The sequence below is a fragment of the Ictalurus furcatus genome, chromosome 14 (genome assembly GCF_023375685.1).
Source record: "Ictalurus furcatus strain D&B chromosome 14, Billie_1.0, whole genome shotgun sequence".
NCBI lineage: Eukaryota > Metazoa > Chordata > Actinopteri > Siluriformes > Ictaluridae > Ictalurus > Ictalurus furcatus.
In genome coordinates, this window is record NC_071268.1 from 3746076 (window position 1) to 3764660 (window position 18585).

The 18585-nt window shown below is 43.7% G+C and overlaps 1 protein-coding gene across 8 annotated transcripts; it reads left to right on the forward strand.

Annotated features, from left to right (window-relative positions):
• The first annotated feature begins 2217 nt into the window (after positions 1-2217).
• gas2l3 (growth arrest-specific 2 like 3) lies at positions 2218-17954 on the forward strand. 8 transcript variants are annotated; one of them, XM_053640839.1, is made up of 10 exons: positions 2218-2454; positions 3005-5988; positions 6272-6737; positions 8980-9145; positions 10438-10556; positions 10639-10780; positions 11037-11100; positions 12426-12564; positions 12933-13037; positions 14739-17954. In XM_053640839.1, the coding sequence occupies exons 3-10, from the start codon at positions 6714-6716 to the stop codon at positions 15921-15923; spliced, it is 1944 nt and encodes a 647-aa protein (XP_053496814.1). In that variant the 5' UTR covers positions 2218-2454; positions 3005-5988; positions 6272-6713; the 3' UTR covers positions 15924-17954. The 8 variants fall into 8 exon arrangements, with proteins under 8 accessions (XP_053496814.1, XP_053496815.1, XP_053496817.1 ...); XM_053640841.1 differs by lacking the exon at positions 2218-2454 and having other exon boundaries at positions 2904-5988; positions 6272-6341; positions 6682-6737; XM_053640840.1 differs by lacking the exon at positions 3005-5988.
• The last annotated feature ends 631 nt before the right edge of the window (positions 17955-18585 follow it).

An 18585-nucleotide genomic window follows, 5' to 3' on the forward strand; every position in this document is an offset into this window, starting at 1 on the left:
TATTTCTCATCTCTTCTGAAGTCTTCTTCGAGCGGTGAACTGTGATACCTTCACTCCTTTCCTGTAGCGGTTGTTGGTGATGTCACTGACTGTTGTTTTGGGGGTTTTTCTTAACAGCGCTCACAATGTTTCTGTCATCAACTGCTGTTGTTTTCCTTGACTGACCAACAGTCTCTGTTGTTCAGTACCTCAGGGGTTTCTTTCTTTTTCAGGAATTCCAAATTGTTGCATTGGCTATGCCCAGTGTTTGTGCAATGCCTCTGATTGATTTTCCCTCTTTTCTCAGCTTCAAAATGGCTTGCTTTTCTCCCACAGACAGCTCTCTGATTTTCATGTTGGCTTATCCTTTTTAACAACAAATGCAGTCTTTACAGGTGAAACTGAAGGATAAAACCAAGAGTAGATATTCTGTTTATTGTTCTATTTATTATCGAGCTATTTATTGCTTAAACAATTAATCTTACAGGACACACCTGGGTAACAAAGAAACGCCTGTCAGCCACATGTTCCAATATATTTGCTCACCTACAAATTGGGTGGCCTGATACAAAATGTTCTGTAATATAACACATCTACATATAAATACCAGGAAATAAAAGCTGATATTCTAAACTGTCTTCTCATATTCATCTTTTGATCGCAAACACAGGTGTCTTCAGTCTACAGCAAAAACAAATGTATTGGTCTTACCGTTCCAATAGTTTTGGAGGGGACTGTAAATTCATGCTCACCTGCTGGTAAGGCAGCTGGCTAACAAGGAGGCTTAAATAGATCTGGTGGACTTAAGGCTAGTCTAATCTAATTTGTGTGGTGGTCTGATGTGAGTGTGAACAGAGATCAGTCGAGTGAACAGGCGACGACGAGGCTCCTGTTTAAACGCAGTAACTGACTTTTACCTCAGGTCATGAGTCTGATGTGGATGATGCTGATAATCAGAGAGAGAACTAATTTCCCATTGTGAACTTACAGTGGCGCTTGAAAGTTTGTGAACCCTTTAGAATGTTCTGTATTTCTGCATAAATATGACCCAAAACATCATCAGATTTTCACACAAGTCCTAAAAATAGATAAAGAGAACCCAATTAAACAAATGAGACAAAAAAATATTATAGTTGGTCATTTATTTATTGAGGAAAATGACCCAATATTACATATCTGTGAGTGGCAAAAGTATGTGAACCTCTAGGATTAGCAGTTCATTTGAAGGTGAGATTAGAGTCAGGTGTTTTCAGTCAGTGGGATGATGATCAGGTGTGAGTGAGTGAGCGTCCTGTTTTATTTAAAGAACAGGGATCTATCATAGTCTGATCTTCACGACACGTGTTTGTGGAAGTGTATCATGGCACGAACAAAGGAGATTTCTGAGGACCGCAGAAAAAGAGTTGTTGAAGCTCATCAGGCTGGAAAAGGTCACAATCCCATCTCTAATTCTAAAGAATTTGGATGTATTATTGTTCCTCCTTTAAAAGACTAGGATATAAATGAGTTTCAAGTTGAGGAGGTGTATTCTCTGGCTTTCTGTGGTTGAATTTTGGGAATTAAATGTTGTGACATGAGTTGAAAAAGCTCCTTCCTGAGAGCTCCAGGTGGTTCAGCTACAGTTAGTGTGTGTGCTAATTAGAATTAGCACTAGCAAGAACTGTCATGACATCACTTTCAAGCGCTCTTATGAGCAGTAAGTATTAGCATGTTAGCTTGTGGCTAGCTGAGAATGGAGTGAAAGTGCTAAGGGGCGTGTCTAAAGGATGACGTACAGGATGCACAATCCAAACAAACAAGCTTTCCAGACCGGAACTCTGTTTTCCAGGTCGCTTTCCTCATCCATGTAATACTTTTATCATGATGCCATGTCTTAAATAATTATTTTCTAAATCATTGTTTACATACTTTACCGTGTTATTTGCGTTAGTAAGAAATGGTTATTGCACCTTTAAACTACAGGCTTCAGGTAGTTTACAGTCCTATAATTACAGAAGATGCTACAGCTTACAAAGCCGTTCTAAACAACTGTGTGCTTCCCGACACTTGTGGCAACAGTTTGGGGCAGAATCACGTGGTCAGGGGTGCACAAACTTCTGGAGTATCTCGAGTCTTTATTATATGAACACCTTGCTGTATTTCATTCGGAGCTTTAGCGGTAAAGTCTCTGCTGCGCGCGCTGTGTCCATATGCACCATGTACCACGCCCCCTTTCCCCAGTCTGCGCTGTGATTGGTTGTTTCGAACAGCATTTCCTCCTGCTCAACTGAAATTCCAAGCACGCGGACTGCAAACGTTTTCCAGAAGATGCCGAGCTGGAGAGTGTGTGCGCGCGCGCGTTAGAGCGCGAGACACTGAGTGTGTGTGTGTGTGTGTGTGTTCACCTCGGGCTTCTTTGGAGTACAGGAAGTGTGTGGTTCGGATTTCGCACATATTTAAAGCCATTATTCTGAGATTCCTGATTTTATAGCGCTGGTAAGTTGGCGTGTATCTTGGTGGTGGTGTGTTTGTTTTATTTATTTATTTATTTGTTTGTTTGTTTGTTTATTTTCCATATGAGGCTGAGTCATGTTCTAGGAGAGAGTCTTTCCTGCCTGGTTTAAGAGCAGAGGAACTGGAATAATCCTGGATGCTAAACTGCTTTCTGAAGTTAATAAACACAGGACGTCTTGTAGTTTTGTGAGGAAGTTTGCAGCTGGATAAAAAGTTTTACAGGCTGTTTAAGTTTATTAAACACACACACACACACACACACACACTGCTAGTGCCAAATTTACACCTAGACACCTATTATCTGATTTTCTTACACATATTTGGTACTGCACCCCCCCCACCTTTAGAGGTTTAAATGTCACACATCACCCAGTTCTCTCTCTCTCTCTCTCTCTCTCTCTCTCTCTCTCTCTCTCTCTCTGTGTGTGTGTGTGGCCAGATTTCATTTTGTAAATTGGATTTAAAGGTGTATTCATGTGATCTGCATTGTGTTGAAGGATGTAAAACTCCATATAGTCCCTCTTCTCCACAGCCAAAAAACACGACTCCATCGCTGCCTTGCCAGCAGAAGTGGACTAAACCGAGAGCCTGTTCTCCGTGTCGTTAACGTTTGAAGGTAAAAGGTCGAGGTTGTTCTGGTCGTACTTCCTTTCCCACGGGAGGACAGAAGAGCAGGTGTTTCCCTTTACAGCGCCAGCGCAGGACCTGCTTATTTAAGCTATGTGAAGCTCTTTTGTTTTTGAAGACGTCTCCCGTATTGGATACACCTTAAGTCATGTAAATCTCTAAATCATGACCCAAATTTTGCGATTCGCTGCCACAAATAATGCTTGATTTTTGTTCTGGCATGTGGAATGAGATTGGGCACATGGGAAAGGTGTGAAATGTTGGAGAACCCTGTTGTGAAACGAAAGGAAGGCTCGATGCTGCCTCCAACAATAGAAAACGCTTAGTTTATTAACTAGATCAGTTTACTTATTTGTTTTGGGGCGGAGGGAAAATGAAAACGTCGCCGAGGCGACGGTATCTATTTGCTTTTCCCTTCGTTTTCTATACTCCAACTTCAGCTGTATCGTTGTGTGACTTAAGCATTAGGCCTAGACCAATTCATCTGAAGTGAGGAATAAAGCGCACAATTACATCCGCTTGCGATTAAATAATAGTAAAAAAAATTCCGCAGATTTTGGCCCAAGACGCGTCATGTGACGTCATCATGACACGCGTTCAGCCAAACTTCTTCGATTCATGTGCGTCGAACACGAGTACGGCGAAAAGGTCTCGTTTGCCGGCAGACGTCGCTGCCGAAAGATTGTGCAAAACCTTTTTGTGCCATTGCGATTTTTGCCAATTCAAGTTGTTTTTCGTAAACAAACAAACAAAAACATAACCCTGTCATTCATGTTTATCTTCTGACCAATCAGATTCGGGAATTTGCGTCATGCTTTAAGGTTGCTTATTAAGCTCGACTACTGATCTGTAGGACACTAGTCCTAATTTCAAACAATAGAAGTCGAGGTTTCTACCTACGGCGTCTGTTTCGATCGTGTGCGTGCGCTTGGCCAAGCGGCTCAGCTGTTCGGCGTGGATCTTCATTACCCGAGATCGGGGTTCTCCGGGTAGCAGCTGCGTCCCCGTTTAATTGGACTGTAAAGATGGGTTTTCCTAGAGGAAGCGGGGTGGAGGCTGTGCGCCTTGAGGACGCTATTCAACATTGATCTCATACACACTAATTGTGGGTGTGTGTGTTTGGAGACTCCAGTGAAAATAACTGACGAGTCAATTAAGCACACACACACATACAGAGGCACATCTATCAACAAAAGACAACAATGAGAAAGGATGAGGTGCCCTATCCGTGGATAATTGAAGGGAGGGTGGGGGTTGCTTTCGGGCACGTGTACTTGTGTACTGGCTGGGTGACGTGAGCGCCGAGGGCCACGTCTGCAGCGCTGATCCTCTTAGGCGATTACAGAGATGACCTGCATGAGGAGCGCGCTGATGCCGTCCCTATACTGCGTTTACTCTACTCTTCAGCCTCGGTGTCTGCACATTTAATTACAAATCCCAAATCTGGACAGTGACATCTTCAGCCGGTCATTATTATAGGATTAGGATATTCACACCCGTGAAACAGGCACCTTTTGTTCTGTAAAAGTCCCGGAGTGAAAGATAGAATTGTATTTATTTGTAGTTTTCTTATGTGTCTAGAGTTGAATAAAACGAGCCGTGCCGTCTCTCGGATGCAGCCAAATGTGGTGACCGTTACTGACGGAGACTTTCCGCTTGTCGTGACCGTTGGCCCCGGGCTGAAGCTTGGCATTGCTCTGTGCCCCGAGTCTTGGCGTGCTGCTGAGGGAGAGGAATGTGTCCGAGCCCTCTTGAGAATGTGGCATTGCCCTGCCCAGAGCACCGGGTCACGGCCCGGCCTTTGTGCTGTAAGATCCCCCTCTCAGCTGGGACATAAAACGCCTTTTGTTTTTTCCACTATTTTCCCCTTTCTTTCCCTCCATCCCGTGGCTGTTTGACATTTAGTAGGCTTGAGGCTCAACGCCAACCCAGACGCTTCAAAAGTTGGTCTTTTGTACTTCCTTTTCACCCCCTTGTTTGCAATTGTTTCTCTTGTCCTCTCTTTCTCTCGGCCCTTCTCACTAATTCTCACGCACTTAATTTAAAAAAAAAAAAAAAAAAGAAAAGATTCTTTTACCCTTCCACTGAGACAATCTCAGAATTTCAGGACTTCTATTTTATTAAATGGGCTCAACGCCACATTCGTCTTACCTCGCAAGTAGGAACGTCATTTTTCGACCGCCGTGGTTTCGAGATAGCACGGGAGGGGGGCGGGGGCGTGAGTGAAACATGGACGCTCCATGTTCATCTTTTATTCGCAACAAACTAGCCAACCGTGTAATCAGTGTGTCTGGGTGTTGATCGATCTTGCGCTTGTATGTACAGTGGAACCCATTTAAAGCTAAGAAGTGACGCTGTGTTTACGGTTCTCGCTGTGAGCGGCCATTTTGATTTGACGTCACTTGCTGAACTCTGGGTTTAGGAGACCGCCGTGAGACCTCCCGAGCAGGAGTTCCAACTTGAGGGGGCGTTTTCTTTGGTTTTTCCTAGTCCGAGTTACATGACTAACTTTAGTCTAACGGAGAGTAAACCCCTTTCTCCTGTGTCTGTGTGTGGAGCGAGAGAGGGAGCGATGGAGGAGGGGGGCGGAGGGGTGTAACAATAGGGTTTTTTGTAAACGCCTGGCCAGCATCTGTGGGATAGCTCCACGTCTCAGCCGAGGCACTTCATTAGCCAGTCCCCGAGCTTACCCCTCCTTCCCTACTTCCCTCTCTCCCTCACTCTTCACAACACTCCGTCTCCCCGCTCTGTCGCCGTATCACATCGCGACTGTTTGGGTCTCCTCTTGTTCGGAATACAGCACTGATAGTATTTGATGTACAGCTCATTAATCGAGCCAGTCAGTCTTTACCCATCTGCGGAAAGGAATCTTTTGTTTGTGCCTCTCAGGTGAGCCTGTACTCCACTCTTCGCTGTCATGCTTTGTAATGTGATGCTCTGTATGGTTGTTTATGTATGTATTTCTTTTCCTTCTCATCAAGGTGTGGTGGGGGGGGGGACAACAACTTTGAAATGCTCCATGATTTAAACGTGTGTGAATTTACTGCTCGTTAACTTGCCGACTCATGTCATGATTGTAGCAGTAGATAAATAACGTTGAGTCTAGTTCACCAGGTCCTGTAGGGTGTGTGTGTGTGTGTGTGTGCGCACATGTCCTGCTTTGTTTCCTCAGCTGTGCTGATGTTGACCGAACGGTCTTGATCCACAGGGAAGACGAAGCTTCGGTTGTTACTCTTCTCCTCGTACGTTTTGTGACGTGCTTCGTTCACACGCACAGGGAACCGGAGCAAGGAACTCGGCTGAAGAAATGACTCATTTATTATTTCAGGATAAAACTCTCTTTTTTTTTTTTTTCGCTAAAAAGAACCAAACCTTTTCGAGTCACTATGTGGTTGGTGAAGTCATGTTGGGAACGGGACTGTTTGAGTGGACGTGAACAGATTATGTAGACATGAGGTGGGGTTTGGTGGGTGGGTGGGTGTTTGGTTGCACTGAACTCTCATGTTCTCTCTCTCTCTCTTTAATCATGACTCTCTCCAACACACACACACACACACACTTGACTCTTGTGCTGTGTTTCAGAATGAAGCAGTGAAGAAGTCCTGATCGCAGCGATGGCCGTCCAAGCTAGCCTGCAGGTACCAACCTCATTTCCTCAAACTTTATTTACACACGTGTATTCTGGAATATGACATTTAAATATGACAGGGGCCGTTTAAATGTGTGCCTAGTGCACGATTTGTGACGTAGGGTTAAAATATACATCATGGACATTTCCCGAGTGAAAACCAATCGCTCGATTTTGCACCAAAAAAAAAACCCCCAACCACTCGACACACTAGAACGAATGTAACGGTGTTATTTCAGTGAGTGTAATGATCTAGTATCAGGAGGTTTATTATGAAACACGTGTGTTCATTAAATATTTACTTAATTGTGCTCTGGTGACTGGTGCTCAGTGGATGCCGTTGATTTGTCATCATTTAAAAAAAGATTATATAAATAAATAAATAATTTGATCTTCTTGGTCTTTGTAGGCATTAAAGAGAAGTATCGTCAAACTTGGTTTAATGGGGGGGTTTTTGGAGGTTTATTTTACTACTGTTTTTGCAGACGGTTTGTTAACTCTGTCACGTACCATGATACGCGTCATGTATTTTATAAATGTCCTCAAGAATCGTGATGAGTGGTGAGAGATGGATAGATGGATTAGTCACTCATATGGACAAATGAATGTATAAAAAAATGACATGCACAACTGAATAAACTCCTACATTTTAAAATCTATATCCTGAATTGATGTATTTCTGTAAAGCTGCTTTGGGACAACGTCCGTCGTTAAAAGCGCTATACGATATATCTGGAAGTGAATAGTTTCCTTTACAAACCGGAGAGAGAATTACAGCTTCAGGTTTCGAGTGAAACTTCCCGAAAGGGCGGAGTGACTTATGATACTCCAGCACGTAATCCTGTGCGGTAAGATAATCTCGGATTGATTGTACAGCGCAAAGGTACGCCATCTTCCACGCAACACCTGCACCTGCTTCGAGGGCCGCTCGCGCTCGTTCAGTTTGTGGGCGACCGAGTCTCGGCCCAGGATGTGTAACTCTACCACGCGGCGTGCCTTAAAGTCATAAATGTGGTGCAAACATGGGGGGGGGGGGGGGGAAGGAGGAGGAGAAACCCCCCCCCCCTATTTTACTCCTATTTTAAGGAGTAAAATAGTTTTCTAGGCTTTAGTTCCTTATGATGGACCGAGTTGTGTGTACGTCCTGTGTGAACGGAGAAGTACAGACTCCTCACTCCTCAGCATCAATGAGACACATTATGCGCATTAATCTGGTCAGGTTACATTTCTGGGAAAACACCAATCTGATACCCAGCACCATTATCGTGGCCGATACCGGCGACGACAACAACAAAAAAACGGATAGCGGAGAAAATGCTGGATATCGGATCCTGGAATTGTAAAAGGAATTTTGGAAGTGGGAACTTTTACATGTAAACACACATGACTGGGTTTCTTTTCTTTTTTTTTTTAGGCTGTATTTACAATGTAAGCGATATCTGTGTGGAAGAGTTTGTCTATGAAGTGCTTCAGTTTTTAAAAAAAAAAAACAAAACAACAAAAACCCTGGATTTTAAAGCTTGGTAGTTTTGAAAGAAAATCGTATGGGATGGTTATCGGTTCAGACTGAAGGTTTCAGTAATGTGAGAGAAATGTTTCAGAAATGTGTAAATAAACCCGAGTGTGGTCTGCGTTACCGTGGATACTCTAGTGCTCTGGATGTGACATGACCGAACAGTCCAGAAACTGTTGGGTTAAACGTATGAAAGAATTGTAACAGGAGTGCAGAAGGTAAGCTAACAATAAAGCGAAATTAATTACGGCTTTAAAACCGTGTTGATTAACTGCGGTGTCAGTTTTAGTGTGAAGTTGACCTTCTTTTTTCTTTCCCCTTTACCCCACATTCTTCAAAAATGACCTTCATGCTCAGTTCCACTGCTGCATCTGATGTTCTTGGTTCACTTACGTAACGAGAGAGAGAGAGAGAGAGGTGTTTCTTTTCTCTCTTTCTCTCCATTCTTTTTGCTGTTATCAAGAGCTGGGACAAAAACGAGCGCTGACGGGTCGGGGAGGAAGAGCCATCCCACGCTGCTCAGCTCCAGCACAGTTTCCACCTTAACGTTCCTGGGAATCCCCGATTAGTCAGATTTCTTTCCTCACTCGCGTACGAGTCATCATGTTTTGGAGTGATTCAGACAGCTGATGGGGTTTTATTTTTGGCAGATTCAAAACTACACTAGAGCCTCGCAAAAAAGCAAAAATTGACCGTCAGTCTCTCTCTCTCTCTCTCTCGCTCTCGCTCTCTCAACCAGGCTTGGTTTGGAGAAAAGTTTGAGTCACCACTGCAAACCCTCAGCCCACGCCATGGCCCTGGCCTTGCAGACGTCTTCCAGTACGACCGGTGGATCGCTGTACGACACGAAGCGACACTTTTCCCCATGCAGGAAGACCTCGCCATCTGGCTCACTGACATTCTAGGTGAGTCACGTGACGTTTAGGTTGGTGGTCTACTGAGGATAAATGATCGAGATCAATAAATGATCAGCCTGCGTTAACATCTCTCCTGAATCCACAAAAGCGAGTAGTTGAATATAGAGTACGGGGCCCGGCGTGTCGGGTGACGAACGCGTATACGGTGTCTTTTGAGAAGATTAGAAGTAATCTACTGGTGTAGTACGTGTCTGCATCACGCAAGATGTATTGTTGGGGAAACAACTAGCATTTCGAACAATGGGGAAGCTGATCTGTCTCTCTCGGAGCTACACTGGAGAAGGCTGGACATAATGGAGGGAGGTTCCCTTTCGAGATAATCACCTTAACGTGCCTGTCAGCTAAAACCGAAAGAGAAGCTGTTCCACTGCAGTCCCGCTGTAGGTGAAATGACGTTATGATGGGCCGGTAGTCTTGCAGGAACATGTTCAGGTTTGGGGATGATCAGTAACAGTTCAGCAGGGTTTTTTTTTTTGTTTTTTTTTTTTTTCCTTCTTTTTTTTGTACTCTGACACTGATCAAAATAAATAAATAAGTGTATTTAATCACTTTGTAAATATCATCACCTTATCAAATCTAACACATTATTTGTAATGTGTTAGATTTGACACTTTGAGGTTCTATTTAAAAAAAAAAAAAATCTGTCTATCGGCAGAAAAAGTTTTGGTGACATCCTTAATAAATATATAATAAACTGATTCGTTTATTTCACATTAAACAACTCAAAATATTCTCCATTTACCGTGACAAAGTGAGACCGCATGAGATCAGGGGAAGGGGGCGGAGCTACCTGTGTCGGTTAATATCGCAGATCGTTCCAGATTTATTACTTTTATTTATATTACAATTATATTGTAGGGATGATATCGTTCATCACACAAGCCGACGTGATGCTGTTTGACTGGCTGTGTTTAAATTAAATGTGGAGTGTACGAGTGTCGCAGTGGAAAAGTTCGTCATGTTATGAGATCAGTGGCTCAGGAGGAAGAAGAAGAAGAAAAAAAGTGCGGTGTCGGTCTTGGAGGAACTGCTGGGTGGGAACTGGCAAACGACCAAACTGGGGGTTAAAATAATAAACAAATGCTCGCGGAGAGTCCTCTCTTTTACAAATAGGATGCTGGGATCCGCTCAGTGTCAGAACTCGGATCTTTAAAATGTATGGAAACGTGGGGAAAACGTGACCTGACCGCTCTGTAAATGTGTAAAGTGTACATCAGTATTTAACTCAGGCTCAGAAATGTGATTTTTTTTTTTTCTCTCTCTCTCTCTCTCCCCACAAGGTGACGAGATCAGGGCCGAGCACTTCATGGAGGAGTTGAATAACGGGGTGAAGCTGTGTCGACTCGCTGAAATTCTGCAAAGCAAAATTCCCAAAGACTGTCTCCTGGACAAGAGTCGGGTCAGTCCAGTGCAGGCTGCCACGTGAACGTTGCCTTTATTTAAAGTAATTACCTAATTTGACTACTGTTTTATTTTACCAGCAGTCCCCTATGAAGAAAGTGGTGTTTAAGGAAACCGCTTCTCCGGGGTCATTTTTCGCCCGGGACAACACGGCGAACTTCCTGTCGTGGTGCCGACAAATCGGAGTCGACGAGACATATTTGTTTGAGTCGGAGGGCTTGGGTAAGGGTGCGACAACGAAAGAGCTCTTTGCATTTAGACACGCATATATATAGGTGTATTTTGTATATTGACAATGTTTAAGAGCTTAAAAGATTGTGTGTGCTGAAAATAACTACCTCTGAAAGTCTGTTTTGCCGTTTACTCGTCGCTGCAGCTCTGTGAGCTTGACCTTTTTATGGAGTTTTGTGGGCGTGTTCATGTTTAGTGAGTGATTATACCATTTTTAAGAAAATCCGTATTATGTTTCTCCTTTTAGTTCTACACAAGAACCCTCGGCAAGTGTGTCTGTGTTTGTTGGAGCTTGGCCGCATTATCTCCAAGTGAGTAAATCGTTTAAAGTCTTCTTAAAATGGCTCTCTATACGTTTTTACCTTTTTTTTAAAAAAAAAAAAAAAAAAAAAGGTATGCCAACGATCAATATGCCACGGTCTGTGCGTGTACACGAATATGCAAAAGCGCATTACCAGGAAGTTAGTTGGATATGATGGTTACGCTGTCTCTCACCTTAGTCACGGTTTCACACGATTGCGATTTCGGCGTCAGACTCGAGTTGCGTCTTCAGTGATTTTATAGAACAGCGGCCAAAGCAGAAACTCCATTAGCAGTTCCCAACAGAAGGAACGCGGCTAGCTCAAACATGCATTGTAATCCTGGAAGAAGACGCCCCTCATCAGGATAGAAATAATTCGCCGGAGGATACAGGCGATCAACCCAAAGAACTTTTGTTTCGATTTGCAGTGAACCTGGGGGAGTGAGCTCAAACCATGCTCAAACGAAACGCCTCCCACAGCATCACCGGGTTCTTCCTTTAACTTCTCATCAGTCTGTTGGAAAGTTCTTTTTACAATTCGAAAGCTAGAAACGTTGACTTTGTGTGGCTGTAACTGTCCGACATTGAAGGTAGAGATTGTAAGAAACACTAGTCCGTCCGTACAGGATTTCCATACAGGTTTTTTTGTGGTTCTTGTGGCCAAAAATACTTGATTTTACTGTTATTTATTTATTTATTTTTTTGTTTCTTTTTTCTAAATTTGCAATGACCTTTTATCTGTACTCGTGTTCGATGCTCATGAATCCGAGAGCTTTGGCTGAATGCGTGTCGTGATGACGTCATATGACGCGTCTTGGCCTAAACCTGAAAAATTGAAAGCTCCTTCCTATATTACAGAAATTGCGTGATTTGGCGTTTGTTTCTGCAATCGCGAAATCCTGGAGGGACTGATTAATGAGCTTTTTACAAACGCTGCATTTGACTTACCTTGGAAGAGGGAAGTCGGAACTCTGAACGATGTCACTTTCGACCTGCGCCTGTTTGAGCTACGTCGTGTGGGGGAGGGGGGGATAAAGACATGCGTGTTCATCTTTTGTTAACAACAACTGTGAGTGCTGTGTATTTTCCTTCTCAGAATAGTTAATTGTATAGTCGTTGTTCTAGATTCAAAGCTAAATCTTTACTGTTCATGTCACGCGCATCCTTGTTGATTCCATGTCACTTGCTGAACAAATTCCGAGTTTCTAAGCAGGCATTCCAAGCTGAGGGACGTCTTCTTCCTAGTCGGGGGTCGGAAATTACGAGTTGCAACCTTTAGCCTAAGCTTTTTATGCGCGTTCATGAGGTTCTTGCATTTTTATTGCTGCCCGTTAGGTACGGAGTTGAACCCCCTGTATTGGTGAAACTGGAGAAGGAGATCGAGCTGGAAGAATCTCTGCTAATGGCAAGCGATCCTGCTCCTCCGATCAAAACCTTTACCGTGTGCTGCCAACATGGAGGCCTCCATCAGTCTGTGAGTAGTCACCATGGGGATGGAGCAGGTATTTTAACCCTGCAGGATACTGCAAGCCTGAACTTGCCAACTCGTGTAACGAGCTTTTTGTGTGTAGAGTCGCAGAAAAGCGTCAAGAACAATTTCTTGTGTTTGTATACCAAGTTCATAATGCAACCCAAAGCGTTCCAGAAAGAGAGCTGGCGCTAGCACTGGAAAATGACCGTGACAGTCACGACGTTTGATCCGGATTAACATGGACATGTAGTTCACATCGTTTACCTTTTCACACACGCACGCATACAAACTGGCTTTATATTGTTCCTGTATGCATATGTGTCTAAACTTTCTCCCAGAATATCCTGACTCTTGACACTTTCTTTCCACAGGACTCTGACTCGGATGACCCTCCCTGTAATTGTTCACAGAGGTTTTCTATCGAGTATCTGGCAGAGGGACGTTACAGGCTGGGGGAAAAGATCCTCTTCATCAGGGTGAGACTTGCTCGGTGGATTGATTCGTGTCCGTTTAAGAACAGCGTCTAACTCCCGAAACCGCATAAATGAGTCATGGCACAGATTAAACGGGAGGCTTTGGGAGTGGTGTGTAAACGTCTTTATTACACGCATCTCATACGCAGCCATAGCTAGTTGCCTGTTCATTGGTTAGTCAGAAAACTAGAAAAGGTTCACATCCCAGTGTCTAAGCCACTAATAGCTTCATTCATTCATCCTTCATCAAGTGCTTCATCATGGTCAGCGTAGCGCGAGATCCAGAGCTTATCCCGGGAACACCGGGCCCAAGGTGGGAATGCACATCCACACACTCCTTCATACCTTGGGGCAGTTTAGGTTATCTGAGGCATGTTTTTGGGAGGTGGGAGGAAACCGGAGAACCTGGAGAAAACCCACGTGGACATAAGGATGGCATGTGAAACACCATACAGACAGTAATCTGAGTCCAGGATCGACCCAGAGACCCTGTGAGACAGCAACAGTGTGCGTGCTGCGCTGCTGTGTGGTGATATCAATCACTCTTGGCAAAGTATGCCAACTTTTAATGGAGTAAAATTTGTTCTACCCATATGGCAAGTTGCTTTGTATGAAGTATTCAGACCCTGAACCTCTCGAGTTCTGTGTCTGTTGGGTGAGATGTTCAATAAGATTTAAGTCCCGGTTCTGGCTGGACCTTTCAAGGACCTTCACGGAATAATCCCAAAACAAGTCTTGCATTATCTTGTTGTTTCAAGTGTTTCAGATTAATGATGTTTGAAGGGTGAACTTTTGCCAAAATCTGAACGTTTTTGAAGTTTTCTTCAAGGATGTATGTATATTAAACCTCAATCCTGACGAGCCTTTTGGGCCCTGCTTCACTGTAGGGATGTTGGCATGTTGTTGACTGTCTGTTTCCCTCCAGATGTAGCACTTGGTATTCAGGTCAAAGAGTTCGCTCTCGGATTCGTCAGCCCATAGGATCTTGTTTTTAGTCCCTGAGAGTCCTTTAGCGCCCTATTGTTAAACTCCAAGATAGCAGTCATGTAGCGTATACAGAGCAGTGGCATCTGTCTGGTGGTTGTCCATCTGGCAGGTTCTTCCATCTCCACACAGGATCCCATTTTCTCGGTCTGGTCCAGTTCTAGGAGTCTCTGTGGATCCAAACTGCTCCTGTTTAAAAATGACGCAAGCCGCTGTCTTCTTCAGGACCTGCAGAGATCTTTCCCCAGTTCTGTGCCTGAACACAATTCTGTATCGGAGCACTATAGACAGTTCCTTTTACCTCATAACACGTCATTTCCCCCTGACGTGCTGTCAGCTGTGAGGCTTTATATAGACAGAGCTGTGACTTTTTTCAAATCATGTCCAGTTGACTGAATTTCCCACAAGTGAAGGAGAAACATCTGAAGGATGATCCACATGACCTCAGTTTTGCTCTGTTGAAGCCAGTGATCTGAAATACTTTTTGTCTCTAAATGCTTAAAATACAGAGGCTTATCGACTCAAGACTCAACTACCTTCTAGCTTCCTTTGTGTGTTTTTCTTTTTGGAAAGTATTTAGGGTGTTTTTCTTTTTGTAAATAATTCCTATTGTTTTGGGATGATTGGGTTTGTAAAGACCCTATTTAGATGATGTACAAGCTAAGCTGCTTGAACTTTGTGATTTATTTTGCTTTGTAATTCTCTCATGCTTTTTTCCAGATGCTGCATGGGAAGCATGTGATGGTGCGTGTGGGTGGGGGTTGGGACACGCTAAAGGGTTTCCTGATGAAGAATGACCCTGAACGTGTGCTGCAGTTCACCACTCTTGAACAGAAGATTCTGGCGTTTCAGAAAGGCTCCTCTGTCCCTGACTCTGTCCTCAGCACACAGACTGCGCAGCCGCCCGCCATGGACCCTCTCACTGCCGTTAACCTTCTCCCATCCTCCTCAGCCACATCCTCCACAGCCTCTTCCTCTTCAACTTCTTCTATTCCACCTGGCAAACCTAGCACGCCTGCCTCTGGTGCAGTTACGCCACGAGGCGCGGCCCGATCCCCAGTCTCCACCCCCTCCCTTCCGAGGAAAGCTGTAGCTCCTAAAAAGAAACTTCAAGTGCCCAGTGTCTCTCCCAAGACCACTGCACTCTCTTCTAACACTACAAAAAAGAGTCCTTCACTCCAACCTTCACCACCAGTTTTTGTTGCCCAGAAATTGCCTCTTGTCCTCTCTGACCGGAAACAGCGCCCACGTGGCGCCCCCTCTCAGCCGCGTAGTCCTGTGTGCCCAGAGCCCAGCTGCAAACAAGCCAAGCCGTCTGCCAGCCAGGTAGGAAATGCTTCTCAGCGAGTCGGCCGGCCACCTCGAGCACCGCTTCGCACTCGTCTCGCCCCTAGACGCCCTTCCTCTCCTGCTGCCACACGTCTGCAAATGGACGCAAGAAAAGGGCGCCCCATTTCCCCTCGACCAGCAGGCTTGGCAAGGACTCCCAAAGAGACCAAGCCCTTGGCAACAAAAGTTTCTGTAGAGCCCAAACCGCCAGTAATGAAAACTCAACGAGAGGTCAGACCTTCATCAGCAACTACCAAATCCAGAGTTCAAATCTTCACTCCCACTTCCCAAGTCTCCACATTTTCTCATCCTTCCAGGACAAAAAACCCAGGAGGATCATCTGCCACGGGGACTGGAGCTCCACGGACTGCACAGACGCCCAGCACAAAGTCCACACATGCTGCAGACAAAAAAGCCCAAAGCAGCAATAGTAGGCCACTCAAAACGAACCCTGCTCAGGTCAGAGCGGTTAAACTGACCCCCAGTGCCACCCAAAAGAAACAAATAAGCCGAACTGTGGCCTCCAAAAAAGCAGAGGAGCCCTACTTTGAGATGAACAGTAAGAAGAAGAGGTGAACGTAGTTAGAAGCTAGAACTCTGAGGGGTTTTTTTTTTTTTATTTATTTTATTATTTTTTTTTTAACTCTGTTGTGGTGGTGGTTTTGACATTTTTCCATTGGTGTAGCACTTTAAGGTACAGGCATCAGCCTCGCACGTCGAACTGTTTAACAATATTTCACAGCTCAAATGTGTGTTTTACATTTTTATGTTTTATAATTTATTTGGTTTATTTTTTTTAATTGTGCCACAAAGGTCATTTGTGGAAAAAGGTCAAGAGATAATGTCTCTGGTCTATTTTAAGAGTAAACACTAAATATCCTTTAGACTAGCCCTTTAACGAGAGGAAGGGAGGGAGAGGCCTGTGCGGAGTTGTGTAACTTTTACTTTAATCCAAATAACTTGATTAAGAATCTTCATCTCAGTAAGCAAGGCATTAAATTGATACTAACACACTGATCAAGCCAGTTTTGACTCAGTTTGGCATTGTAGATGAAGTTACACAAGTTGTAGACTTGCATAGTTGTAATTATTCATTATGATGTTAATACATAGATGTACTCCTGAATATGTATCAAAAACAATAATGGTTAAGGATTTAACAGTTCATTACCTGTCTGAGTATTCTCTTATAAGTAGTAATTCATTCTAATTGCTTTTTAACATGACACAATGTAATCTAACCACAGAGAGCTCTTGCAGGTGTCGTGATCAGCTGATTAGCCATTTAAAGAAACCAATAGGAACTACCTCTGGACGTGCATATTAATTACCACGTGTCCTGCTGATTGAGTGAAGCTCGTGCTGATCAATATTAATGTCATGATTTACTGTTTTCCATTAGTTATTCACAGCACAAGCCAAACCTTGTTTTTTTTAAAACTTGCCGTTACTTTGTGTCGTGTTCTGTGTCAAGGTGTGAATCTTTTTGATTTACCTATATTTTTTTACAGCACTTTACAAGATTTATTTTAAATGTAGTCTCTCTTTTAATGTCGTGTGAATTGTGACTGTAAATTCTTCGTGTTTAATAAAGGTATCCTTGGGTAACGCATCTTATGTGCTGATTTTTATCATGACTGAAAGTAATGTGCACGCTTCAAGGCTGGAAATGCGTTCAGACGTGGATGAGAACGCTAGTTCTCTAATGTAATTGTGGTTCTCTGAGTCACAGTGTACATGATGGCACCCAGTTAGCAGCAGTGTAGATTTTCCTGGAGCAGCATGCCGGTGAGCAATGCCCATGAGGAGGCACTGCTTGTACAGAAGAGTGGCTTTATGATGGTGATTGCTGAGGCAGTGACCACTTCCACAGGTTTCAGACATGAGTCTCGCAGCGTGACTTGTTTAATCGTTCGGCTAAACCAAGAACAATGCGTGTTACCTTGGGGTCAAAATGCTCACTCTGACCAGTTTGGGTAAACACGTGCCCTCACATTCCTGCTCTCGGCTGACAGGAGTGGAACCCGACGTGGCCTTCTGCTCTTGTAGCCCAGCTGCCACAGGGTTTGACGTGTGTTCTGAGATGCTTTTCTGCTCACCATGGTTGTAAATCGTGTTTTATTTGAGTTACTAGACAGTTCCTGTCGTATGAATACGTGTAGTGAAAAATAGAAATGAGGAGAGACCCTTTGAAATGTTTGCCCCATCCTGATTTCTTCTGTTTTTAATGTACATCTCAGAATTATCTCATGTTTCAGAAATTAAAAGAAATCCTAAGATAAAACACAGGCAATCTGAGAAAACACAATGAAATAATGATAACATTATTTATTGAAGCAAAAAAAAAAAAAGTATCTAATACCAACGGGGCCTGTGTGAAAATGTATTTGCCCCTGTATTTAATAAGGGGAATTAATTCCCCAAATCTATGAAACTGCATTCAGTACGGGGTTCACCTGGACTAAATGTAACAAGACCTGATTACTGCAAACCCTGTTCAATCAAATCCACACTTAAATGCAACTTTTTCACCTGCAGGAAGTTGGTTAAAGGATCTTACTCAGTAACACACTATGACAAAGTTGAAAGAAATTCCAGACATGATGAGGAAGAAGGTGATTGAAATACATCAGTCTGGGAAGGGTTACAAAGCTATTTCAAAGGCAACTACTCAACCAGGCAACCCCAAAAGAGCCAAGGACAACATCAAAAGACCTACAGGCCTTTCTTGCATCAATAAAGGTCACTGTTCAGGACTCCACTATCAGAAAGACACTGGGCAAAAATGACCTCCATGGAAGAGTGGTGAGGTGAAAACCACTGCTAAACTAGAAGAACATTTAAGGCTCATCTGCATTTTGCCAAAACACACCTTGATGATCCTCAAACCTTTTGGGAGAATGCTCTGTGGACTGATGAGTCGAAAGTGGAACTGTTTGGAAGACAGGGGTCCCGTTACATCAAATTCCACAAAAAGAACATCATACCTATGATCAAGCATGGTGGTGGAAGTGTGATGGTGTGGGGATGCTTTGCTGCTTCAGGGTCTGGGCAATGTGCACTAATTGAGGGAAACATGAATTCTGTTCTCTAGCAGAAAATCCTAAAGGAGAATGTCCGGTCTTCAGTACGTAAATTGAAACTCAAGCGCAACTGGATTCCGCAGCAAGACGATGATCCCGAACACAGGAGTGAGTGAAAAAGACTGATCTCAAGTTCTCGGAAGTGTTTGGTTTCA